At 46.5% G+C, this 25,840-nt stretch overlaps 1 protein-coding gene across 1 annotated transcript in view; it reads left to right on the top strand.

The window, feature by feature from the left end:
- TCF7L2 (transcription factor 7 like 2) overlaps positions 1-25,840 on the top strand; it is a 198,414-nt gene that overhangs the window by 7,260 nt on the left and 165,314 nt on the right. The window contains 1 exon segment of the mRNA XM_080643105.1: positions 5,991-6,059. Coding sequence (XP_080499231.1) covers positions 5,991-6,059 — 69 coding nt within the window.

Below are 25,840 nucleotides of genomic sequence, written 5' to 3'. Positions count from 1 at the left end.
TTAGGAGAGGTGGGAGTACCATGGCGGAGGGGGTTGCTTGCTGTTTAAAACTAGATTGCTCAGCTGAGACTGAGAAGGGTTCCAACCCACTCCTCACCCAAAGTGAGGATCTGGCCAACAGATAGGTTCATATCAGTTATTGTATGATGATCTGGGGGTGGGGCATTTGTAGTCTAAACCCCGTGTGAGGCCTCCAGGGCCAATTATTTTGCCGATTTTAATTTGTTTTTTAAAAGTGGGCTGTTGTGTGTGTGTGTGTTGCAAGCTGACCACATGCTAAAGGGGAATGGGGTTCTGAGGTGTGTGGGAAACGGTTGAGGGAGGGCTGTGGGTTCCATCATTTCTGGCCGGATCCTTCTCTCTATCCAACCCCAACTTAAAGACCCAGGCTGAAAGGTTTTATTTTCTAATCAATGGAATGCAGAAACTTACTAGCCCTCAGGGACAGATATGCATCCCTTAACAGCTCATTACAAAGATGGGGCTGTGGGATCTTTGAAGGGGTTATCAGTCCTGGTGTTCCTAGGTTTTCCCAGGATAGCTTTTCCTTCCTTAGGCACATCTGATTTCTGGCTGGTAATTCAGCCCGTTATACTTTATACTTTTTTTTTTTTTTTTCCTGTCGTGAAGTAGCCCCAAACGGTTTGGTCTACAGGAGGAAGGAATGGGTATTAGTGGGATCAGCTCCGAAGGAGTTAAAATTGCTCACTAAAGTTTGGCATCATGAAAATAAATTTGAGGCCTGGTAGGCATTAGCAGGGCACAGCACATTTACAGAGCTTAATTAGTACGAACTGTAATTGTTCATGGCCTGCCAGAAGAAGTAATGTTCAGGAAAAGTGGAGTCCTTCTCTTGCAGTCTCCAGTTTGAAACCGATAAATCACTTGCATATTTGTGTAGTGATTCAAATGGAGCTAAGACCTCTCCCATCCCAACATGTGGTAAATTGTAAAGTCAATGAATTGCAGATGTAGGCTACAGTGAGATTCTCTAAGAAAATGCAGAATGAATGGGAAAGAAGTGATGCTATAAATATTTACTGAGAAGATAACTAGGTTCCTGCGTGCTGGGCCAATTATGATGTACTAAATATATTAGTAAAATGCTTAAAAAATCGGGCGGGTTGTGTGGGTCTTGGGGTGGGGTTGGTTGGTTTTAGAAAGTGAAATAAAAGGCACTATGTTATTGTCCTGTCAGTTTTATTAAGCCTGAATCACAATGGCATATCCAGGGACGGACACATGAAACCCACATTAATGCAAATTAATTCGTTATGAGTTGCAGCACTGTGACTGCTAAGTGGAGTAATGATGGGGGCATCATTGGAAGAATGTTCGTGAAGCTAGCAACTTCCAGTGAAAATGCTGTGTGAGGAACATGGCTCAGCACTGGAGCCTGGGTGCTTTTGTGGGCTAGAAATGTGTTTTGTTCAGAAGCAGGAAAGTTGATACACTTTATATCTTCCCCACTCCTGCCCCCAAGCAATTTAAGAACTCTGTTTTAATGTGTAAAGAAAATCACCTAGTTTTTCTCAAAAATCAACCCAGAAATGCCGATCTCCATCCCCAAAGTTCAACTTCAACATTTCTTTTTTATTTTATTTTTTTTTGCAAGAGATTGCAGCACAAAGTGGAAAAAAACAGCGAATGTGTAGCATCCCCCCATAGACCTATAGATGTAACTTTCTTGAAGCAATTTTTTCCCTTTTTTTTTCTTCTTACAGGATTTTGGTCTCAGGCAATGTTGCAAGTCAATACTTCTTTCCCCAAATGTGAGTAGGTGGATGTGTGTGGAAGCTGTAAAAGTTAATGATCGCTCTCTGACTCATAGCTGATGGTTTCAGGTTGAGGAAAAAAGAAAAGGGAAAAAAAATTAATGAGGGTAAATAGACATTTGGTGGAACATGGAGACAGTGGGAGAGGTTGTTCTTCTGTCTGAAGGCCTGCGTTTTGTTGCAGCAGGATTTCTGGAGAATGCCAGGAAGTGAAAAGGGGGTGCCTTTGTTTAAGTTGTTGTTTTAGGATGGAGTAAGTGTTCAGTGGCTGGATCTTTGCAGGAATGCCTAAGCCCACGTACCTACCAGTCAGAGCTGGTTTTGCCTCCCCAAGGGGAAGTCAGAGGCCCCCTGGACACTTTTTAAAAGGGCAGGCAGGAGCCCCAAGTCCTGGCCAGAAGTTTACTTCCCACTAAATGTAAGAGGCTCCCCACGGAGGGGTGCTGTTCCTGTCCTGAAAATGACTGATGATGTAAGAAAAAGCCTTAGGTATTATTACTATCATCATCCTTTTTAAAAACTGCTCTGTCTTTTAAGCTAATGGCATGGAAATTAAACTTCAAGTGGCTGATGTTGGTAGCTACCAGGTAAGAAGGAAGGGAAGTGGACCAAAATACCCCCAAAACCAAAACCTTGCAGGAAATGAATCTGGATTTGTTATTATTATTTTTTAATAAAACAGAAAGTCAGGTGACGCATGAAGCTGAACATAAAGCAAATGCCCCACCTCATCCCCATTTAGTGGAGTGAACAGGCATCAAAAGGAATCTTCACCACATTGGAAGTTTATCTGGAGCTGGAAAAACCAACGTAGGGTTTTGATTCTTTTTAGTCCCCTTTGAGGATGAGATCTCCCTGGTTGTAAAGGCCCATTTCCTCTCCTCCTGTCTTAGGAAATCGCTGACGGCTTGAATCCGAGTCATCACATTTAGGGCCAGTAGTGGAGATTAGGAATAAAATGAGAAATCAAGAGATGCTAATAATAAGGTGGGAGCAGTTAACTGTAAGATGTTGGTTTTCCAGTTGCTGGCGAATCGTGCCCCCCCTCCCCTCCCTCCCCTGCCCCGTGCTGGGCACAGCCACCTCTTCCTGGTGCTTCCTCAGGACAAGTGAGGGCCAGGTCACCCTCGGGTGTGAGAATGGGTGGGTGGGCCTGGCCACTGTAAACAAACACACAGGAAGGGAAGGTCTATTTTGTTGAGAGTTTCACAGGAAGGAATTAATTGGAAAGTACCTTGGAGTTCTCATTTGGTGACACCCCTGGGAGGGAGGCACCCCATTGAGGAGGGCCTGTTGCATGCCCAGGGTACAACAGCCACAGTTGCTGCGAGCGGAAGTGACGTCAGTGCTTCAGGTGACCCACAGCAGGGCGGTCCCAAGAGTCGAGGATTATGGGAACCTGGTTCTTAAACTCAGATAAGCCTTGGATACGTATGCCTTAGTGAGCCCTGTGTCTTGTCCTAGGTCTTGCAACCTCCCCATCTCTTCCAAAAAAAGCAGAGAGCCAACCATCTCTTGTTCTCTCCCGCCTTAGAGCTTTCACAGAGATACAAACGCAGGGGTGCTGCAGTTTAGAATGCCAAGGTTTTACAGGGTCCTTATATTTTATCTTTGTCTTAAAAAGCTAGACCATAGCGAAAAGGCATCTGTGTGTTTCACAGGGAAGGAAAAAGCAGTTGGAAATGTGTTTTAGAAAGGGGGCTATTGGGGAAAAGAGTGTGGAAGCCCAAAGGAGAACCAAGAAAATGGTTAAGGCTTCATCACTGTAGCTGGAGGAAGTTGAGCTCTAAATCCCTCCAACACAGTGGTTACTGGCTGGGAGGGAATACTGCAGGGAGCTTGTGCTGTGGCTATTGATGAGCTGGTCGAGGTTATACTTGTGTGTCTGGCCACCTGAGGAGGGAAGTGACATTGCTTGGGGGTGCTAGGATGGTGTGTGTGTGAAGGTTAAATTAACTTTGTCCTCCCAGAGTCGTCAGGACCCGCAGCTGCACCTCTCCTGTTTTAATTGCAGCTTTCTCTCTGGGTTGCATTGTTGTTTGGGTGGTGATGAACGCCAGGATTAAGCCTGGAACCCGACAAGTGAAAATTGAATTTGGATTAGCCACAGTTTCATTAATGTATTCATAGGGCTGTGATTATATGAAATTTTGTTTCCACGACCCTGTACTTGGTTATCAGGTGTCCATTCAATTTTAATTGACAATATAAGATTCCTGTGGTTACCCTGCGTACAGATTGCCGAGGGGCTCCGCAGGGTCTGTGGGAAGCAAAGCTTGGACAAGTTTACATTAAGCTCTGAATCAGGCCGATGGAAAAGAGGAGAAGAAAACCTGCTGAAAAGGGGGACACGCTGTTAGTGTTGCCTTCTCTACTTGGAAGGAGAACACCCCCTCCCCGTCAAGAGCTGCTCTCCAGCCAAGAATTCCAAACTCGCAGAGCAACCTGTCTCGTGCACAAAAGTTGTTTTAACAAAAGTTGTTTTAACACGACGCAGCATTGTCACAGTAATTAGTGCAATCTCCGCTTACTGACTGGCAGTTTTCACAAAAAAGGATGGGGAGGGGGGGGGGAAGGGTGCAAATTCATCATTCTTTTGCAGCAATCCACTTTGGATGACGAGCTTCTGAGTCTGTGTGGGGGCTGTGTGCGTTGGGGGGCATATCTTTATTTGCTCAGCATTCATCCCTGGCTTGTTTCAGGGAGGGTGGTTCATTCCTCTGCCTTGACGGGAGAAAATGCTTTTGTTGGGCCCACCTTTCTTGTGCCCTCTTTTAACTTTGATTAATATTGTGTTCTGGGGCAGGCAGACTCTTAATATATCCAGGCAATATTTTTGTTTACTTATGACAGATTAAATGCTCTCAGAACCAAAAATGGGAACTTAACAGCCTTATGTCATGGGCAATATAGCTTTAGACCGTTGCTTAAAATGTGATTGCTACTGTGTCACGTTTATTTTGAGTTGGTTCAGAAGTTCTTAAGTGGAACCCCCTTTCCGTCCCCCCTCCTTCTGTTGTTTATGGACTGAATAATTTTTTTGGCAGGGAGGAATATATAAACTGATTGGGTCTAAAACCCTTGTAGGCTAGGTTACATGTGGCTATACAGAGTGTTCTGATAATGGTAATAGTAAGTGTCGTAGCAGTGGTAGCGATAGTATGTTATAATCACACCGATCCCTGTTTGGAAACACCAGGGGCCTATTGCTGCGAGGGGGATGGGCAGCAATTTCTTAGGACCATCTGATTCCTCACCATTCGTGTGTAAATGGCAAATTGAAATGCATTTTCAGATAGTGTTGAGATTCTTTAGAGATTGTTGTAGTGTTTATAAAGGAAATCAGATGGTGTTTGGTAGGATTCCAAGATTAACAGGTCCTGTTTGGGAAAGGAAGAATGTGGTGCGGAATCTTGGTATTCCTTTCTCTTTGGGGATGCACACTTTGATGGGGAAACAGTAGAGTTTCCGAGGGAAAGACTCAGGAGAGATGTCAGGACTTTGCTGTGCAGGGTCTAGGTGAACATTCACTCACAGGCCACCAAGTGGTCTTTCTTCAGAAAACTTGGTGGCTGTTGGACAGTGGTTGGCTCCCTCTCTGGGGAAGTGTGGATACCTAGAGTGCGGGCTCTCCGGAGCCGTCCCGGGCCACATAGCTTAGTCATTTTGAAAGAATGTACGAGGCCTGGGGTGGCCCCTGAATTCTGCCTGACACATTTGTTTTCCCCAAAATAGACTTGAGTTGGCAAGGAGTTGGAGCCCAGTCATTAGCACCATGGGGGGCTTGTCTACCTGTGGCAGTCTGTGGCTTCTCATAACCTTTCTCTCCCACGCTCTGCCTCTGGCCTACGTGTTGCAATTCTGATGACTTGTGCAGCACAGTTAATTTTTCTGCAGCATTCTGCTCAGCACACTGGCTTCTTATGTCTAAATGGGCGTCCGTCCCTTCCCTTTTCATGTTACTGATTCTCACTCCTGGCCCCCTCCCCCACTTCCTTTTTGCTTATTGAATAGGGCTTCTTTTAATTGTTAAACTTACCTTAGTTTATTATGATCATCTTATCCATAGCAACAAATAAAATACACGGGTCTCGATTGAATGCCAATGCTGTAGTTCAATCTAGGAAGGTTTGTCTGCTATTCATAAACTGCTTAAGATGTTTCCTTGTAGTTTGTGACATAAGCAGAACGCTTTGATTTGGTTTCTTTCTACAGCTCCATTTTCAGTCCGGGAGCACACATTACTCTGCGTACAAAACGATTGAACACCAGATTGCAATTCAGGTAGGAAATGCAACAGATCCTGAAGCTTGAATTGTCAATGTGTAGGTCTCTTGTGTCTTTTATTCTCTACTCCTTCCCTCAGCCTAGATGATGTGATGATGATGATGATGATGATGGCAATGACGATGATGGTGATGGTAGTGATGATGATGGTGGTGGTGATGACGATGGTGGTGATGGTGGTGGTGGTGGTGGTGGTTGATCGGGGGAGGTAGGAAGTAAAGAATAAACAAGAGCAGAAGATGTGCTGCCGAAATGATTTAAAGATACAGAAAGAAAGAGAAGCCTGTGTTTTTTTTGTGTGAAGAGTCTCTTGTTCAGGCATAATGGGCACACAGACCCCAGCTCGGCTACTGTTTTTTGCTTAGGGAGGGGTCTTAAACTGCGAGTAAAAAGAGGCGATAGAAAGTGACCAGGAAGAGTGAAGGGGGGAGATGGGAGAGGAGGCTGTGTGACAGCCAGAGACTTGTTTCCGGTGGATCAAAATCATGTTAAGTGGTGCTAAGAATATCACTTTTGACCTGATTGTCCTGAAATGTTGATTTCTCCTGGGCCTGTTGATATATGACACTAACAGTGCTGGAAGGGAAAGGCGACAGATCCCAGCTTCTGATGAGTGTCCTGTTTCCTGCTCACGTAGAGTTCCATTCTCTTAAATCCAAAGGCTAAACAAATCATGAACTAATATAGACTCCGAGCTGAACGGATGCCAGCAGAACGCGGTTGTGAAGCGAGAGCAGACTAATACGATTTTCGTCTGTCTGTCTGGCCTGGCCTGGCTTTGCCAGGATGGATGGGCCTCCTAGTGTGACTGATGGGGCTGAACCTCCTTGGGTCTTCCGGTTTAACCCTTTGAAGGAGGCTTTGACACTGGTCGTTGTAGTGTGCAAGTCTGGCCCTGGGGTCTTCTCCTCTCAGAAGTCGATGTCGGTGGGTTGAATGATGTACTTGTCCCAGCGTTCCCTGCCTTATAGTCACCGTGCCCATAACTTGGGTGTGGGCATGCGGTCTCCCGGAACTCCAGCCACATGGCATCTGTGTGTTTCTGCTGCTTCACAGCTGCATCCTCCTGGGTAAGACTTTCAAGTAGCCATTTGCCCCCGGTAACCTGTGCACCATTCCACCAGGGAAAACTATGACTCAGCGGGCATTTTCATTTGGTGGATCCCTAATACTGTTGTACCCATTTCAAGGTGACAGTAACTTATTTTAAAAATATTTCTCTTACTTCTGAAGTTGTGCTGGCTGATCTATGCGTGTATTTGAGGGGAAAGTGTGACCTTGGTATTACCCTCCCAACCCCCAAATATTTTCAGGACTGGTGTCTTCAGTTGGGCCTCCAGTTGTTCTTGCTGGCACACGTCCGGTGGACCCTTGTCCCTCTTGGTTAATGGCGCAGTGCGTCTTGCTCCCAGAAGCTGGCTGTAGACTCGGGGTTTGGTTAGAGAACGTGCCCAAACCCGGGCTCCCAATGAATGGAGGGCTGACCAGTGTCCCGGGGCCTACTACATCTCGGGGAGTGCTGGAAGAGCCTGTTGCCCGGGGTGTGGGAATTGTTGAGACTGAATAGCGTAGTGATCCCTATCTCGGTGTGGAAAGGCTGGCTGGGGCCATGGCACTGGGAGACCAGCCGAGACCAGACCAGCTGTTGTGTCTTTACACCCCGCTGAAGCGGCCCTTGTTAGGCCCGGCAGCTCGTCTTTTCTGCAAACCACCTGGCACGGCGCGGGCCATGGGAAGCCCTTTCTCAGGAGGAAGATGGAGTAAATTACAGAGCTCATTGTTTGGAGGACTGAAACCATCACTATTCCTCCATGAACAGGTAGTATTGTTCTGCCCTGCTTCTGTTTGCCGAGGCTGGATGCCCATGTGGGCAAACAGAGAGACGTTGTATCAGAGGCCCAGCACCGCGTGCCCTCAGTGTTCCTCCCCCCTCGCCGGACCAGGACCAGGCCACGCCAAATGGCAGCTAGCTGTAATTCTAGTTGGATCATCAAAGGATAAATGGCCAAAAAAAAAAAAGACAAAAGAAGCAAAGGGCAAAAAAAGAGGAAACCTCAGACACACAAAAATGGTTCCCAAGGCCCATGGCGGCTCAGCCACGAGGTGGGGTGGGAGGAGAGGGTGGCATTGCGTTGGTGAGCAGGAGAGCAGCCGTGTCCCCTGGGTTCTGGTCCCCAGGATAAGGCTTAAATGCAACGTATGATGGTCAGGGCCCCGAGTTTTCTTCCCTGGAAACTTAAACCGGTTTAGCCTTAATAAATAAATACTGTATTTCAGTCTGAGCTGAGCTTGTTGCTCTCCTAAGCTATATCCTAAAATAACCTCGAGTAGTATGATACCATGTATCACATGAGATCCATCCCCCTTCCCCTTGCCATCCCTCCTGCAAGCTCAGGGCTTGGCCAAGTTCACCGTTTATATGAATGGACGCTGAGTGATTCTGCAGACACGTCATGTTCTTGTCGAAGGTATGGACACAATATCGGTGGCTGTGTTGGGATCTTCCCCCACTTTTGACAACCTCCTGAGTCCTCTCAGTTTTGAAAAGACAAAAGTAACAAAAATGATTCTCTCTAAACGGTTAGCCCAAATATATGTGGAATGAAAATTTAAAAGCCTTTTTTTTTTTAGACGTAGTTATTTGACTGTTGACTTTTTAAAAGTTTTATTGAAATGCAGTACTCAGATCTGTAACGGCGAGGTGGATGAACTTTTACCCACATCAGTATAGTATAGAATGGGTTTGGGATACTTTTTCTGTAAAGGGCCACGCAGTAAGTATTTTAGGCTTCGTGGACCATACAATCTCTATGGCAACTACTCAGCCCGGCCAGTGTGACGAGAAAGCACCCAAAAATAGTACCTGAAGGCATAGCTGTGACTGTGTCCCAATGAAACTTTATAAAATCAGACAGTGGCTGGATGTGGCTCAGGGACTGGAGTTTGCCTTTCCTGGTAAAGAATATTAGCAATTTCCCAGAAGTCTCTTGTTCTCTTCCCAGTCATCCTTCCCGGACCTCCAATAAAAATTCTCACCAAGGAGTAGTTTTTGCCTGCCGATTAGCCTCTTAGAAATGGAGTTGTGCAGAATATACTGTCTCATGTCTGGCCCCACTCAGCATCATGCCTGTGAGTTTTATCCCCGTTACTGTGTGTAGCAATAAATTTGCTTTTTTTCCGGCTGCATAGCATTCCGCGTCGGAATAGGGCACATTGCATGTAGTTTTTCTGCGTTGTGGGATATTTGCTTCCAGTTTTCTGCTGTTAGGATTAAGCCCCTCGTCACACTCTCCCCACACCTGTTCGTACACAGGAGTCGACTGGGAGAGGCGTAGGGCAGTGTGTGTGCTTAGCTTCACATTGACCTTTCGACAGAGACTTCAGCACTGGATTTCAGGTGTTATCATGGAGATGCTCTGCATGGCGGTTGTTAGGTATGTGAGTGATGTTTATGAGGAGGAGCAGTAAGATAAGGCTGCTTTGCCCAGAGTCGTCCAGTACAGGCCCTTGCTGGTCGTGGTTTGGCCCCTGCCTAAGCTCCTAGGAGCTCCTCCACCGTCTCCATTCACCTGGGGGAGGTTTTGCAGGTTGCAGGGCAGAGGTGGGCCCACGCTGCAGATGGCTCCGAGAAACGCCTGCCGGTGATTGGGACCCATGTTTAGACACCTCTGTTCCTTCCTGAAGAGAGCTCTCCCAACACTCTTCCACTCATCATTATTCCAACCCCAAGAGCAGGGTTGTAAGCAAGGTCAAGACCCACAGATGTTTCCCTTGGTTTTCAGCAGAAGGGCTACTGCAGGACCAATTAAGCCTTTGTTTTAAGAGTATTTTGGCCGAAGGTTGATGTTTTAACACCAAGTCAGATGTGATTTAGGAAAAAAAAATACTCCGCACGCAGGAAAAACAAACCAAGTAGACCTTTGTTGGTTGTTTTTCTTTTAAGATGTGAAGTGGCTTGTGTGTGTGTGTGTGTGTGTGTGTGTGAGTATGCTGCACGCACATGCTTGTGTGCGCGCAAAGACAACTAGGAGAGGATCCAGAAGAAATGGACCATTTTATTTGTTTAGACAGCTGAGCGGTGGAGACCTTGCTGTGGGTGTTGTCTTCCCTCTTGTCCGCAGGCTTGCAAGTTCCCATCTGAGCTGGACCAAGGCATCCCTTCCTGCTCGGTCTCAGAGCTCCTCTGCCATGATTCAGGAAGGCTTGGGGGCCCTCCTCCAGGGCCTGGGTGCTTTGTGGAGCCCGGGAGAGAAGGACAGAACTGGAGAGCTTCCTTGCCCCATTTTGGCCCCTCATTCCTGGATGTGAACTTGATGTGTAGTCTTGTCTGTGTCTTAAGATTCCCAAGGTGCTTTGGCTTGGAGTCCATCTTTTTGGCCCAGTAGACCCTTGGCACTTGTGATAAAAGTTTCCAGAGATGAGTAGCAGTGGATGTGAGCAGGGTGTTTGTGAGCGCTCCTGGCTTTACTGCAGTTCACGTTTCTGGTGTAGTGTCTTGTGTTCTAAGCACATCCTCACACGTTCCCTGGCCTTTCAGATTTCACGAGGATTTGCTCTCTCAGGTGAGGAGCAAATTTAGGCTAAGTGGGAGAACTCCCAGAAGCAGATTCAGTTCTTGGTATAATCACTTCCACTTTTCCTTTAGACCCATTGCCACGCCTATCTGTGAGGTTTCATCTCCATTTTCCACAAAGAATGAAGTGTGTGTGTGTGTGTGTGTGTGTGTGTGTGTGTGTGTGACAGATGTCATTTCACTAGGGTAGTGGGACAAAGCCCATGGATGCCAATGGACTAATTCGAAAGGTTCATTCACTTGTTACAGTGTTGCTTTAGTCTAATTATCTAATTTAAGTCCAAACCTCAGAATGCTCATTCATTCATTCATTCATTCATTCAAAAATATTTATTGTGCATCTACTGTGTGCCTCGGGAATTCATCAATGAGCAAAACAGACAAAAGTCGCTTGCTATCTCCCAATGATGTTTTAAATATGGATTTCTAAGCACCCAACTCCCCTGGGTCTGATTGAGTGGGTTTCAGGTGCAGTCTGGAGGTTGCATTTTTAATCAAGGTTCTGATTTTCAGCCTACGGAAATTTGAGACTTGGTGCCCTACAGTCTCCTGAAATCTATCCATTAGTCATTTATTGGATGCTCAGTCATTTTCACTTGCTGCATAAAAATTGAGGGCTGGCCAATACTTGATTGGGATAACTTTTTCTCATTGAGAAACTAGACTGCCATAGGTTCCCATGAGCTTTTGAGGCCTTTCCTTCTCCATTGGCATGTGAAGAGAGTCAGGCACTTCTGCAAGGCTCAGGAAGAGGCCTCCCGTTGTTTATGGAGAGTAGCTTGGACAACAATGTGCCCGTCCTCAGGGGTCAGAGGCAGTAACAGTGGTTGATAGTAACAGCAGCTTTTGCTTATTGAATTCTCCCTATGCACTCACTGGCTGTTAAGTGCTATATGTGAACTATTTATTGATTCTTTATAATAACATGGAAGGAAACTCAAAAGGTGTCATCACACTTTTATCATCATTATTCCACTTTGCATTCCATCTAGGAAACAGAGTCACAGATACTCAAGGTGTTTTGCCTGCGATCAAGGAATTGGGAATCAAACCCCAGTAGTCAGACTGAGGAGAGACTATGCCTTACAGCCTCATGCTGACTACTGTCTGCTCAAAATGATGAGAGGATCCAGGGTTTCCTAAAGCAGTGGCCACCAACCAGGAGTTGCTAAAAATGAGAGAATCTGGGTTTCACTCCTTGGAAAGTCCCGTTCAATGGACTAGGGCAGTGTTTCATAAACCTGAGCAAGCGTCGCCTGGAGGGTTCCTTAAGTTAGAGATTGTGGCCCCACCCCTAGAGTTTCAGGTTCTGTAGGTTGTAGGTCTGGGGTGGGTCCTGACATTGGCATCCTAAACAAGTTTTCTTTGACGTTGATGTCCCTTATCTGGCGACAGCATGTGAGAACCGCTAGACTAGGTAGGGCTGCACATTACAGTCCCGTGGAGAGCATGAAAACAGTGCCTAGGCCTAGGCTCCGCCCCCCCGCCCACCTGGATTGGGATCTCAGGGGTGGGGGGTGGGGTGGGGACTGGGCATTCCCCATTCTAAAAAGCTTCCCAGGTGATTTTACTGTGCATAGCAGTGAAGAGCAGCGGTCTAGGGCAGTGGTCGGCAAACTCATTAGTCAACAGAGCAGCAAACTGTGGCTCGCGAGCCGCATGTGGCTCGAAAGCCGCAGTTTGCCGACCACTGGTCTAGGGGATCTTGGCCTCTGGCCCACTCTTTGGATGAATGTGATGCGCCGAGTCTCCTTAGAGAAGAACGGTTGTCAAGTCCTTTGCTTGTTTTAGCTTGACTGCCTCTCCTTGGGGGGAAAAAGTCTGGTTATGCTCCGAGTTCTAAAGGATGTCTGTTCATTGGCAGGAGCCTCTAGTGTGAGAACGTTGCATTACCAGGTGAGCAGTGATGCTCACTGTTCCCTGAGTGAGTACCAGTGAGAGGAGGTGGGCATCTGCTGTCACACCCAAGGGACTGCGGAGCCTGAAGCCCAGGCCAGGCAGCCTACTGCTGCTCACGCGGCCAGGTCACGCTACAGTGCAGATTTGGGTGTAGTAGTGGCATGGTGGGGCCTGAGATTCTGCATTTCTAACACTCCCCAGGGGTGCTGATGCTGCCAACAGATAGAGCAAAGGCCGAATCCATTTAAAAAAAAAATACATTGATTTCAGAGAGGAAGGGAGAGGAAGAGAGAGAGAGAAACATCAATGATGAGAGAGAATCATTGATGGGCTGCGTCCTGCACTCCCCCTACTGGGGATTGAGTCCACAACCCCAGGCATGTGCCCTGATGGGGAATCAAACCGTGACCTCCTGGTTCATAGGTCGGCGTGCACCCACTGAGCCACAGAGGCCAGGCTCAAGTCCATTTTGAAAGGCACGGAAACTGAGCTGCAAAGAGGCGAATTGGTTTGAGGTCTCCCAGCTCGGTGGAAACACGGCCAAGACTAGAATCCAGGAGTCTGACTTGGCTTTATGTCTGCCTTTCAAAGGAGAAGTTATCATCTTGTCTACTAAGCCCATAGGAGTTGCATTACATTGGCCAGACAAAAGAAAGCAGTCTGGTTTTGCTGTTTTAACTTCTATCATTGTTTTAACTTATATCTGTTCTAATTGTGTTTGTATGAGTTGAGATATTTGCATCTGTTCCTTTTCCACCATGTGAAGGCACGTGGGGCCCAGCCTGCATGGTTTGTGAGAGGGCTGGGGGGATGCAGAGAATGTCTGGTGGTCCTGACTAGACACCCGGAGAGAATGAAAACAACTGTTCTGTCAGCCACATGTGTCCCCCTTATGGCCCACTGTGAGTGCTGGAGGGGCCTGAACTGGGGCAGTCAGCTGGGAGTATTTGATTTTTAAAAATGTATTTTTATTGATTTTAGAGAGGAAGGGAGAGGGAGAGAGAGAGAGAAACATCAATGATGAGAGGGAATCATTGATTGGCTGCCTCCTGCACGCCCCCTACTGGGGATCGAGCCCGCAACCTGGGCATGTGCCCTTTGCCAGAATCGAACCCGGGACCCTTCAGACTGCAGGCTGACGCTCTATGCACTGTGCCAAACCGGCTGGGGCTGGAGGTATTTTCTTTGTAGCTCTATAAGTTACACTTGATCACATTTACTTCCCTGAAGTCGCTGAGGATCATGGGGCCACTTAGCTGAGCACAGACATTTCTGACTGGGCTGGTTGTGGCTGATGTTGGCAGGCTCGTCGAGCTTAGCACTTAATTTGTTTTTGGACCTGGGTGTGGTTGCACGGTACCAACTCCTGATCAGCCAGATAAGTAGTTGCAAATAGTTTTTCTAATGGTTTACCTTGAAATCCCAGCAAACGCTTCAATTACACAGAAATGATAGCTGGCCATCATTTTTTTCTTTTTCTTAAAAGTATTTTTATTAATTAGAGAGGAAGGGAGAGGGAGAGAGAGAGAGAGAGAAACATCAATGATCAGAATAATTGGTCGGCGGCCTCCTGCACGCCCCCTCCTGGGGATCGAGCCCACAAACTAGGCATGTGTGTTTGACTGGAATGGAACCTGGGACCCTTTAGTCCTCAGCCCATCCACTGAGCCGAACCAGCTAGGGCAGCCGACCATTATTTCTGAGGGTTCCACCAAAACCACTGGTGCTGGCAGTGTGTTTTTAATATTTAAAGAATAATAGATTGAAATAGAAAAAAATGTATAAAGCTTAAAAGTAGGTGCCTGTACTATGCAGGGCAGGCAAAAGTAGGTTCACAGTTGTGAGTACGGGAAACACGGGATTCTTGTATTTGTTATTAGTTATTGAATTATTTGCATTACAACTGTAAACTTAACTTTTGCCCACGACTGGATATCTCTGTCTTTAACATGTTATAAAAAAGGAACATGAGAGCCAAACAAACATTTGTGGTCTCTCTGAGGCATCTTCACAGAATCCTTGTTTTGTAAGGGATATACAGCTGGACAAACACCTGGTTCTGCCGGATGCTCCTAGACTGGAAACGGGCATGTCTTTGCCTAGTAGTGGGGTCTGGGTGAGATGGGATGGCTTAGTGCAGCGTGTCTCAGCCTCAGTGCTATTGGCAGTTTGGGCTGGATGAGTCTTGGTTGCACAGGGGACCGTCCCGTGCACTGTAGAATGTTTATCCTGTCCATGACACTAGCACCCAACAAAAATGTGACCACCAAGAATGTCCGCTGGGGTCCACATTGGCCCTGGTTGAGAACAGCTGGCTTAGCACAGCCATTTAAAGTGTGTGCCTTGCCATGGAGGCTGTAGTACATCACCTTTGCATTTTATTGATTGATTGATTGATTGGTTTATTTTCAAATATATTTTTATTGATTTCAGAGAGGAAGGGAGAGGGAGAGAGCTAGAAACATCAATGATGAGAGCGCATCATTGATCAGCTGCCTCCTGCACGCCCCCTACTGGGGATCGAGTCCACAACCCGGGCATGTGCCCTTGACCGGAATTGAACCCGGGACCCTTCAGGCAACAGGCTGACGCTCTATCCATTGAGCCAAATCAGCTAGGGCTACCTTTGCATTTTAAAGGGACAGGTACAAAAGGAAGTGGGGGGTTCAGCTTGTGCTTCTGGAGCCAGATAACCTGGGTTTGGGTCCCAGTTCTGCCACGCCTCAGTTTCCTGATCTTATAAAACGGGCTGATCGTAGTACCTGTTCCCAGAAGGTGGTTGGGAGTTTAAATGAGGTGGTATGTCATGAGGTGGACAGTGCAGCGGCACACACAGGGTGCTTGATAAATAAATGCAAGCCCCTGCTTTCGCCCTGGAGCACTGTGTGAAGAACTTGCTCGCAGATTTGGAAGATGCCTTATCCCGACATGCATTGTATATTTTTTATTTCCTGTCAAGAACATCACAGATGATAAATTTGATAACCTGGACCATCTTTGCTGGCATAACAAAGATTTATGACTCCTGTTGGTTGCTGTTTGCATTTCTCTCATGTCACTTAAAAAATTCTGCCTAGTCCTTGCAACATTGGACTAGAATATAAGCTCTTCTGAGATTGTATCTTATTCATCTTTTATATAGCACTGTGTAGGAATGCCTAGGACACAGTAGGTGCACAACCAGGGGCGTGAGTGTGTTTACATAATACACACTGTGGGCAGAAATGGGAACAGAGTGTGTAAGTGAGATGGAGTTGGGTGTTTATTAGAGGTGGCTTTTGCATTTTTCTCATTATAGCCCCTTTCATAACATGAGAGGCCAATAATAACAACAACAACAATAATAATAATACTTTTTTTTTGGTGTTCAACCAAATACTTTGAGATAGACCTTCAGTCCCTTTGTTAAATTGAGGTTCTTTCCCAGATATGTCCTATTTTAATTTCGGCTCACCTTCAGTGTGTGAATTTGCACCTTGTTTTAATGACTGAGGCATCACTCAAATCATGGTTGGACTGGTTTTTATATTTATACTAGAGGCCCGATGCACGAAAATTCGTGTAAGGGTAGGCCTTCCTTCCCCTGGCTGCCGGCACTGGCTTTCCTCTGGCACCCGGGACCCGGGCTGGCTTCCCCCCCGGGCCGCCGCAGGCACCCAGGACCCGCCTGGCTTCCCTCTGCCCCGGCTTCGTCAGGAAGGATGTCGGGAAGATGTCTGGTCTAATTAGCATATTACCCTTTTATTATTATAGAAGATGATTGTCTTCTAGTTTTCAAAATGCTTGGAGGTTAGTTGTTTTTTTTAAAAGCAACAATAGCTTTAAAAAAACAGATGACAAGTTGTGTTACCCATTGGATCATAACATTTTCTGAAACTTTGACCACTGTCATTAATTCCTGCAAGAGACTTCAAAAAATTAAACAAGTGTTATAATACTTGTGGGTGGATGAGCCTGCACAAGCAAATTCATTCCTTTCTATTCCCACACCTGTGCCTCCCTGAATTTTGAGGTTGAGATGGGAACCAGAATAAATGGCTTTGCTTGAGAATCGGAAATTGTCCAAGGCTTGATAATGGATGAGCGTGTGCTGGTAGCCCATCCGAGTGGGACTAGAGGATTCTTTTCGCAAGGGCTTTGGTGCAGCTCTCTGTAGGGAAGATAGTCTTGTGTCAATCGTTTTTAAGTTGATTCAGTAAGCATTGTTGATGATTGAAATTGAAGAATTGTGAAGACAATTCATCTTGAGGAACAGAGAGCATCGAGTGTGAGCCGGGCTGCTGGGAGCCGACATTGACATACGGGCCGTCATCAAACTAATTGTTGTTTGAATTACCTGTTATGATCCGATGACAAATCTGCCTTGCTCCTGCCACTGGAGCAGAAAATGTAGCTTGAATTGGCGTGATGTTAGCAAGTGTAAACTGTACTTCAACAAGATGGATAAACCCAATTATGGGGCAGACCTGTAGAGAGAAAATCCATTTAAATCTCGTAATGTTAAGCAGAGCTGTGTTTAATTCATTTGGACCAATTTGGGAATGATGTATGAGTGTTGGTGGACATTAGTCAAAGGGGGACCACTTGGGGGAAAGGATGCGCCTGGGCTGCAAGCCACCCCGGGAGGCAGCTGGGGTGTCGCCTGCCTCGGCAGCCTGCGCTAATGGCTGGGAAGGGCAGAAATGACAAAACGATGGACTGACTGCTGTTGGGCGAGCAGCACTGTGTAAACGAACCAATAAGGAAAACATATGAAGCAGAAATGAGACAAGGTGTTTTTCCTAAATGCTATTGACAGTCTAAAATAGAAAGGAAATTTGAGGTTCCTGTTCTGTGTTTCCAGCCCCTGATAGCCTTATGGGTTGTTCCAAGCCTTGGAACAGAAGGCCTGGGAAATGTTCTTCATTTTTGCTTAACGATCATTTAAGGGTGGGTGGGTGGGGGGGGGGGGGCGCGAAGGAAAGGGACAGTTAAATTTAAATCAGTCAGTTTGGGGTCTTTGATTCTCTATTGGAAAGCAGTTAAGAGGGGATTATTATTCTGAAATACGTATATGATTCATATTTGGAAGCTTGGAAGGTCTTGTGTGTTTAATAAGAATTTTTATTTTTTAATATATATATATATATTTTTATTGATTGCAGAGAGGGAGGGTGAGGGAGAGAGAGAGAGAAACACCAATGATGAGAAAGAAGCATTGATTGGCTGCCTCCTGCATGCCCCCTGCTGGGGACCGAGCTCACAACCTGGGCCTGTGCCCTTGAGTGGAATCAAACCCCGGGCCCCTTTGGTCTGCAGGCCGATGCTCTATCCACTGAGCACTGAGCCAAGAACTGGCCAGGGCAAAAAAAAAAAAAAAAAAAAAAGCTATATCTTTTTTTCTCATTAATAGCTATTGAGTGGTGACTCAGTTTTGCATGTTGTAGGCGCTCAGTATATACTGACTAGGTGACTGAAAACATTGAACTTTAGAGAGGTAACTTTCAGGGCTAAATACTGGTGTTTCCCACACCTCAGAGTCATTAAGTGTAAGCGCCTTGTATCTGTTCACCAGTAGTTTTCCGTCCCAACAATTTTATGATTATATGTGGAGATTTGTGATTTTCCTTTGCTTCTCTAGTGTTGGGTTTGCTAAGGAAGTTCTCAGAAGACTATTAACTTCCTTTTATTTTGGGAGGACCCATAAAGTGCCCCAACCAGTAGTTACTTAGTTTTTTCCTTTCCGGTTTGGGGGCTTTCTTTTATTGTGTGGCTGGACTGGACTTGGAGACTTTGCCTGTTGAAAGGAGAATTGAAAAAGCTGGAGAGCAGAAGGAGCTTGGCAGTGGACCGCCAAGACATTCCTGGGTGTGCACTCTTTTCCCAGCGCCCAGAAACCTCACCATTGGGACTGCTGGGTGTCAGTGAAGGTCAAAGCCCTGAGAGCTTTTCTGTGATTGGGGTACAGTTCATTGTATGGGGTGCACTTAGTATCCATTCCAGGCACATCTTTTTTCCCAGAGGCAAATTGGATTGGAGTTTACTTTGTGGCTTTTTCCAACTTTCAACTCAGTTGAAGAATCGATAAGGGGATGATGATAAAAAAACTAACATTTTACAATAATGGGTCAACACTGAATTCTGAGAATCTGAGTATTCCAATCTAGTTTACCAGTAGAATCCTGGTAAAACACACTTTGAGGTCATTTAAACGACCATCTCCAGCAAAACCCACTTGCATAGTTATTCTTCAATTTGATCTTGCCAGACGGTAGACCTCCAAGTCAATTTAGAACAAGGAATGTGATTAAATGGATTTGGAGGAAACATGGAGACGTGCTTCTGAACCTGAAGGTCTCTATATTGGAGGAAGGCAGGTACATCCCTTGCATTCCCTGAGTTTTATGGGGTTCTGTCTGTTTGGCCTGAAAGCAGTGGTCAGATTTATACTCCTGAGGGGCAGTGTAGACATTGTGAGTGGGGCAGGCAGTGAATAAGGGGATTTCTGGAGATCAGACTCTTGAGGGGTATTTCCTTGATTAATTTGTTGCTTTCTGGCGTTATAGCAGAGCTGAAATCTTGTAGAAATGTGTGCAAGGAGGAATTTTTGTCCTTTTGATTAGAACCTAAGACTTGGGAATTCTTAAAATATGACAGAGAAATGAAATAGTAAGGTAATTACTCTTTAGCTTAAAATTTTCTGTGGAATTAAAAAAATGAGAGTGCAGGAGGTAGCAAGTTTTAGGTCAGGGCTTTATTGACATAGGGAATCTGTAAGACTCAGTTCAGGAGTGTTTTGGGAGTCACAGCATTCTGAATTTGGTTCTTGTCCTTAATATCAGAATGAGCCTGGTGGTGTGGCTCATGGTTGAGCGTGGACCTATGAACCAGGAGGTCTGTGTTCAATTCCTGGTCAGGGCACATGCCCAGGTTGGGGCTGGATCCCCAGTAGGGGGCGTGCAGGAGGCAGCTGATCAATGATTCTCTCTCATCGTTGATGTTTCTATCTCCCTCTCCCTTCCTCTCTGAAATCAATAAAAAGAAAAAAAAATCAGAAACGAACCTCCCTGTTTTCCTCCTCCTGGTCTTTAGTCACTCAGTTTTCGTTCTAGGGTCCAGCAGCTTTTGTTTCTTCTTCATTTTCGAAGAAACCAAGACTGTCCCTGTTAATTGAAAAAAACTCACTGAACCAATGTACACAAACATTTTTCTTGAAAGCGAACTTAAAGGAAGTTTTGAAATTGCCCCTAAGCCAACAGACCAAACCGCCGGCTTTGTGCACTTTATTTTGTTTTGTGTTTTTTCACAAAAAACTTGTCACTGATGTCACAGTTTCATAGTGGTGAGTGAAAGCAGATGACACGTCTCCCCACAGAAGAGCGGCTTCGTGAAGCCATTCATATCTGAAGAAGGGGCACTCGGCTTCAGTTCTCAGGTGAGGAAAGGGCTGAATTCTGTGGGGTAGGCCTTTTCCTTTGGAAGAGAGACACCCCCCCCCCCATCCCCAATAAACTGTGTTTTGCTTGAGTGGTTTTTCAGGTGGGTTTAACTTGCCAGTTTATCCCTATTAGAAAATAAATTCGGATATACATTTCCCCACAAATGTGCTACTCCTGACATGATTTGGCCATTTAAATTTAGGAAAAGCACTAAGATTTAAATTTTTTTTTTTTTTTTTTGTAGCTTGGGTTGAGTACCCTGCCCTCTGCAACTGTTGGATTTAATAGTAATAAGTAATAAGAGAGTTGGTGTTTTCTTCCTCCACTGTTATTGGAATTTGGGGCCAACATTGGCCTTGTTATGGGAATCTTGAGGCCCTGGTTTGCATCGAGTGCAGGGTGCCCCGACAGCGACTGAACATGTGACGGGAACCAATGATGAAACGTGTAGAAAGCACAGACACAAAACCACATACCACATGCAAAGCAGATCTGGTTTTGATTTCGGTCTCAGTGGTTCTGTTATCGTTCTTTTTGTGTGAGAGTGGATTTTTATCTTTCGGTCTCACTTCTGGTTCGGCTCCTGGTTTGAGGTTTCCATTTGCGATCACAGCTCGTGGCTTTGGCTGCTTGGGAACGAAGTGACCAACGGCCTTGGAAGTCCGAGGAGAGGGTGCCCAGGATGGCGTGCCCACGGGGTCCTGAGACGGAGGTCTCGCGTGGGCCCAGTGCCCTGGCAGTGCAGGAGCCTCAGCTGCCACACGCTCCGCACCTGGGCTTCCTTCTCTCTCTTTCTGTGTTACTTATGTAATGCTTCGGAGGACTATTTTGGAACCATCGAGACCAACTTGTGATGGATCGTTCTGTTCTGTGCAGTTCCCGAGGCCCCTGCCTTTCTCTCATCTCCTTTGGCAGGAAATACTTTTTCCTCATTAACTAGTTTCCAGGTCAGAATTCCCCCATAAAGTACGAACTTTTCTTTAGTCCAGTATCCTTTAATGTATATTATTTTCCTTTTTATTGACTTTATTGGGGTGACACTGGTTAACAAAATTATATGGGTTTCAGGTGCACAATTCCACAACACATCATCTGTACGCTATATTGTGTCCACCGCTCCAAGTCAAGTCGCCTCCCATCACCATTTGTTCCCCCTGTACCCTCCTCCACCTTCGTCCCCCCTCGCTCCCCAGCAGTCACCAATCACACCGTTGTCTGCGTCCGTGAGTTTTTTCTTCTTTCTGTTTTGCTCAATCCTTCCACCCTTTTGATTTAAAGCTGAAAACTGTAAGTTGGGGAAAGTACTTAATCGCTCTGTTCTTCATATTCTCATCTGTGAAATACGGGTTTAGGAATAGGCCTTGTCTCCTCTGTGGGCTGTTGTGAGCTGTGAGAGGGGCTAGTCCAGTGCCTGGCAAGGAGAAGGGTTTAATGACAGCTGGTCACCCTGACAACACTGTTAACTACGCTCTTGCCAAGTTGACAAGCTGATGATATATTGTGTTGCATATCTTTCTGAGCTTTTCTTTGCTGCCCCCCCGGCCCGCCCCCCAAGAGTCCGGTTCTGAGTTATTTCTCCCGTGTGTGAGTGCGCAGAATCAGGAGGCCAGAGGACCCTCTGAAAAGCGCTAGGGAGAGAGGGCCTATGTTGCGACATAATTTATCTCCGGGGAGGACAGACACAAAACCCATCGGGGAGACCGGACTTAGAATTATTCAGCCTCTGATAGGCATGAAATTAGTGACAGCAAGACAGGAATTTGTGGCTTTTTGGTTGTAATGTCTGTTCTCTTCTTTGGGTCCTTTTCTATTGCTTAGAACTTCATTAAAAAAAAAAAAAAGATTTAAAAGGCATTCTTTTTGGTTCTTGAAAGGCAGGGGGCTGGCTCCTGGCTTGCGAACCTAATAACACTTACTTCTTTCTTTATGAGGGCGTTTCCTTGGCCTCTGTGGTCTGGCTATTGTTTGTCTGCATTTCTAATAAGCGTGTAACAGCCCCCTCCTCCTCCAATTTGCTTCAGAGACAAGCAGCCCTAGTGGGTTACGAGGAACAAGAGCCCTTGGGAACCTGGGGTTGAAAGCCAACTGCTCTGGGGCCCCTGGGTGCCTGCGCCCCAGGGGAGGAACACCCCATCTCTGCAGTTGAGTCTGTGCCCACAACGCAGGCCGGCTCGCTGGAACTTCTCCGTGGGGCTCTCCTGGGCAAGGCCTCCGTCAGTGGACAGCGAAGTCAGGCCTGTTGGCCCTTCAGCGTGGATCACAGCGGTGCAGTCATGAGCTGGTCCACAGTGATTCATTCTCCGCGGTGGTTACGAAATGACATCGATTCTCCCCATCGACTTGACGGCAGCTGTGGTTTTTTGATTTAACACCCCAGGTTCTAGAAGGTGTGCCGTTCAAACCTCCCTTATCTGCAGAAGGCCGAACTCGAACACAGTGCTTGGAGGTCTGTGTGTTTTCATGGCTCTCTTCCTTCAGCTTCCAGAGGCCAAGATGGGAAGAGCTGGAGTGAAATAGGAGGAATCAGAAAGCGGTCTCAGTCAACAGACATTTTCTAAATCCTCACTCCCTTCTCTTTGGCTTTGGGAGGTGTCAAACAATAGATCAGTGTGATTATACCCTCCCACTCAGCCACCCCCTCTGACCCCCCTTAAAAAATAGGGTTTGTATCTCAGCAGGCTTTGTTCATCAGAAAGCCACGGCATTTTTTGGGCATTGGCCAGACTTTTGTGGCTGCTCAGTGGCCTTAGGCTGTGGACGGTGCCTTCATTTTCCTCCCCATTCCACTGAAGTCTGTCCCGGGCACCCTGGTGGATCTCGGAGCGCTCAGCCAGAGCAGTGCTGTACCTTTTGCATTTTTGGTTAGTTCCTCTAAGCCAGTGGTCAGCAAACTGCGGCTCGCGAGCCACATGCGGCTCTTTGGCCCCTTGAGTGTGGCTCTTCCACAAAATACCACGGCCTGGGCGAGTCTATTTTGAAGAAGTGGCGTTAGAAGAAGTTTAAATTTAAAATTTGGCTCTCAAAAGAAATTTCAATTGTAGTACTGTTGATATTTGGCTCTATTGACTAATGAGTTCGCCGACCGCTGCTCTGAGCCAGTGGTTCTCAACCTTTCTAATGCCGCGACCCTTTAATACAGTTCCTCATGTTGTGGTAACCCCCAACCATAAAATTATTTTTGTTGCTACTTCATAACTGTAATTTTGCTACCGTTATGAATCGTAATGTAAATATCTGTGTTTTCCGATGGTCTTAGGCGACCCTACTAACGGTTCTCAACCTGTGGGTCGTGACCTTAGAGCCTAAGACCATGGGAAAGGTCGTGGCATTAGAAAGGTTGAGAACCACTGCTCTAAGTGATGAATTGTTTCATACCCATCAGAAATGACTTAATATCCTTCATCTAATGGTTTTCTCTCCTTTGCCCCCCCCCCCACACACCTCCCCACCAAAAAAAAAAGAAAAAGAAAAAGAAAAGGAAAACAAAACAAAACATGAACACCAATAACAAAACTATTTTCCCAGGTGGCCCTTGGTGAGATGAGACATTTTTCTCAGGGAGGACTTAGTCTTTGGCCCTGGCCGTGGGGAAGAATTAATTAAGGGAGAGGATGAAGCTCAATAATTGCAGTTACAGGCTGGCAGCTCGGAACACTGCTGGGTCTGCCGCCAAAAGATCAGGGTGTGGAGAGCTCTCTGCCCTGGGACTCAGCTTGCTCATCTGTGAAATGCCTCCCAGCACGTAAGCCATGGGGAGACCAATCCTGAGCCATCAAAGTGCTGTTTTATTTGGACCTGGACGTTTTTGCTCTAAAAAGGAAGCGTTCGAGGCTGATGGATGAGAGCTCTGGCCCTGATGTCAGACTCACACGGGCCTCACGTCACATCCATTTATTGCGTGGGGGGGAGGGGGATCTTGGCCAGTTTCTTAACCTCCCCGAGTCTCAGTTTTATCTGTGAAACGGGGGTAAACCGCTATCAGAGGACCCAATGGGGTAAGACACATACAGGTCCAACACAGAGGCCAGCACTGAGTGGCAGTGGCTCCTTCTATTTAAAGGGGAATGTGCTCCTAGCAGGTTCTGACTGGGCCTGGGGTCCTTGGTTCGTTTTGCGGCTAGTGAAGGCAAGTGGATAGACTTGGGTGGATTTTTATTGTGTCGTTTCTGGTTAAATTTCCTTCGCTTCACAGAAGTGATGAGAGATGAACTGTATTCTACTTGTCTGACAGAGATAGATCCAAATAGGGCTTTGTGATAAACTTCAGGATTCTTCCATGGAATAACACAGATTCATTTGCTACTCACGTTTTAACTCATTTTAGCAATCCCCTCCCCCAACCCATATATAAACACACACATTGATTTCTTTTCTTTTTCTTGTATTACTACAAGGATCAGTTTCTTCTGGCCTAATTCCAGAAACAACACGCCTGTCTTTTTTCATCGTTGAGGAAAAACAGTCTGAAGGCACCATAATTCCTTAAATTGGATTTCGGTTCTTGATCCCCTTATGTTCGGTAAACAGAGTGTTCGATGGAACAGCATTGTTTGGGAGCAGGAGGCTGGCAGCTTTGCTTTTTCAGGGGGGAAAGGCACCATGTTGGGACCTCCTGGGGTGAGGCTCTGGGTGGGGTCCCCTCGATGTGAAAGCTCACTTTCACCCAAAATGCTGGTGGAAGTTGGGAGGGCTGCCTGGTAGTGAGCAGAGCTTAGCTGAGGAGGAAGCCTGCAGTGTGTGTATGTGAGTGTGCGTGTGCGTGTGCGTGTGCGTGTGCGTGTGCGTGTGTGTGTGTGTGTGTGTTTATTAACTCTATTAGTGCCATAGCAGCTGCCACTTGAAAGTATTGGGATTTCTGTATTCAAATCAAAGGCACCCAGAAGCCCAGATGAAGGGAAGGGTGGTGCAGTGTGATCTTCACAGATGAGGGAATAAAAAAATGGTAGGGGGGAATATTTTCTGGGTAATTCTGCCCCCGCCTCCCATTTTTAAAAAGAAAGAAAGGAGCATCCGCTGCTTCCCCTCACGTGGTGGGTAGGCTCTGGTCAAGCCGCCACAGTTTATGGGGCAGGGGACAGATGACTCACGGAAAGCAACATGGAAATGTCTTGGGCAGGTTCTGACTTGCTTGGGGAGTGAGTCAGTCCGTGTGTCTGGGGTCCGCTCTTCCCCGCTCGCCTTCCCTCTTTCCTTTGAGTGAGTTTCACTTTGAGAGAGCAGGCTTGGCACACACTTACCCAAGACCTGATTAGTTCCTGAAAGAGGCAGTAAGTTGATTGCTTACAGAGATGATGCAAGCTTTGCTCTGGGGTACATCAACTTGGATTTCTCATGCTTTATCTTATAAAGCCTAAATTAACAGCTGGTTTGGTTTGAGTTCTCCGGGATCTGACTAAGGGATTAGAGTCCATTCTCAAGTGAGTCAATCTAGTTTAATTTATTTCAGGTCTATCAAAAAAGATCAATCAAAGCTCTTTTGAAAGTAAAGCTATAATCGGCCTGCACACTTACAAGTCGCTGTGGTTGCGCTTGGTGTTTCTCTCTGGTGGAGCAAGGCGAGGGCTGTGGTTAAGAGGGTGTATTAGAGCGTTTTCCCCGTACCTCCCTTTCTGGAGGCCTCCACTCCTCCCCGGGAAGGTTTTGAGAAGGTGCCCTGTTCAGGAACCCCCTCCTCCTAGGTCTGCACTGACCTCTTGCTCCCTGGTCTGTGGGGATGCTGGATCCCTGGTGTGGAAATTTCTAGTTCAGCCTTGCTTAATACCTGGACCAGAGCAGACCCAGCCAGTTTTATGTCACTGATTTTGCTCCTGGGCTTTCTCTCGCAGAAATTGGTGGTTGAAGACATGCACTGAATTCTTTTCCCCCCAAAATGTCTGCAGGGAGGAATT

This window comes from Plecotus auritus (assembly GCF_963455305.1).
Source record: "Plecotus auritus genome assembly, chromosome: 9".
Lineage (NCBI taxonomy): Eukaryota > Metazoa > Chordata > Mammalia > Chiroptera > Vespertilionidae > Plecotus > Plecotus auritus.
This window is presented reverse-complemented; position numbering and strand designations above follow the sequence as displayed.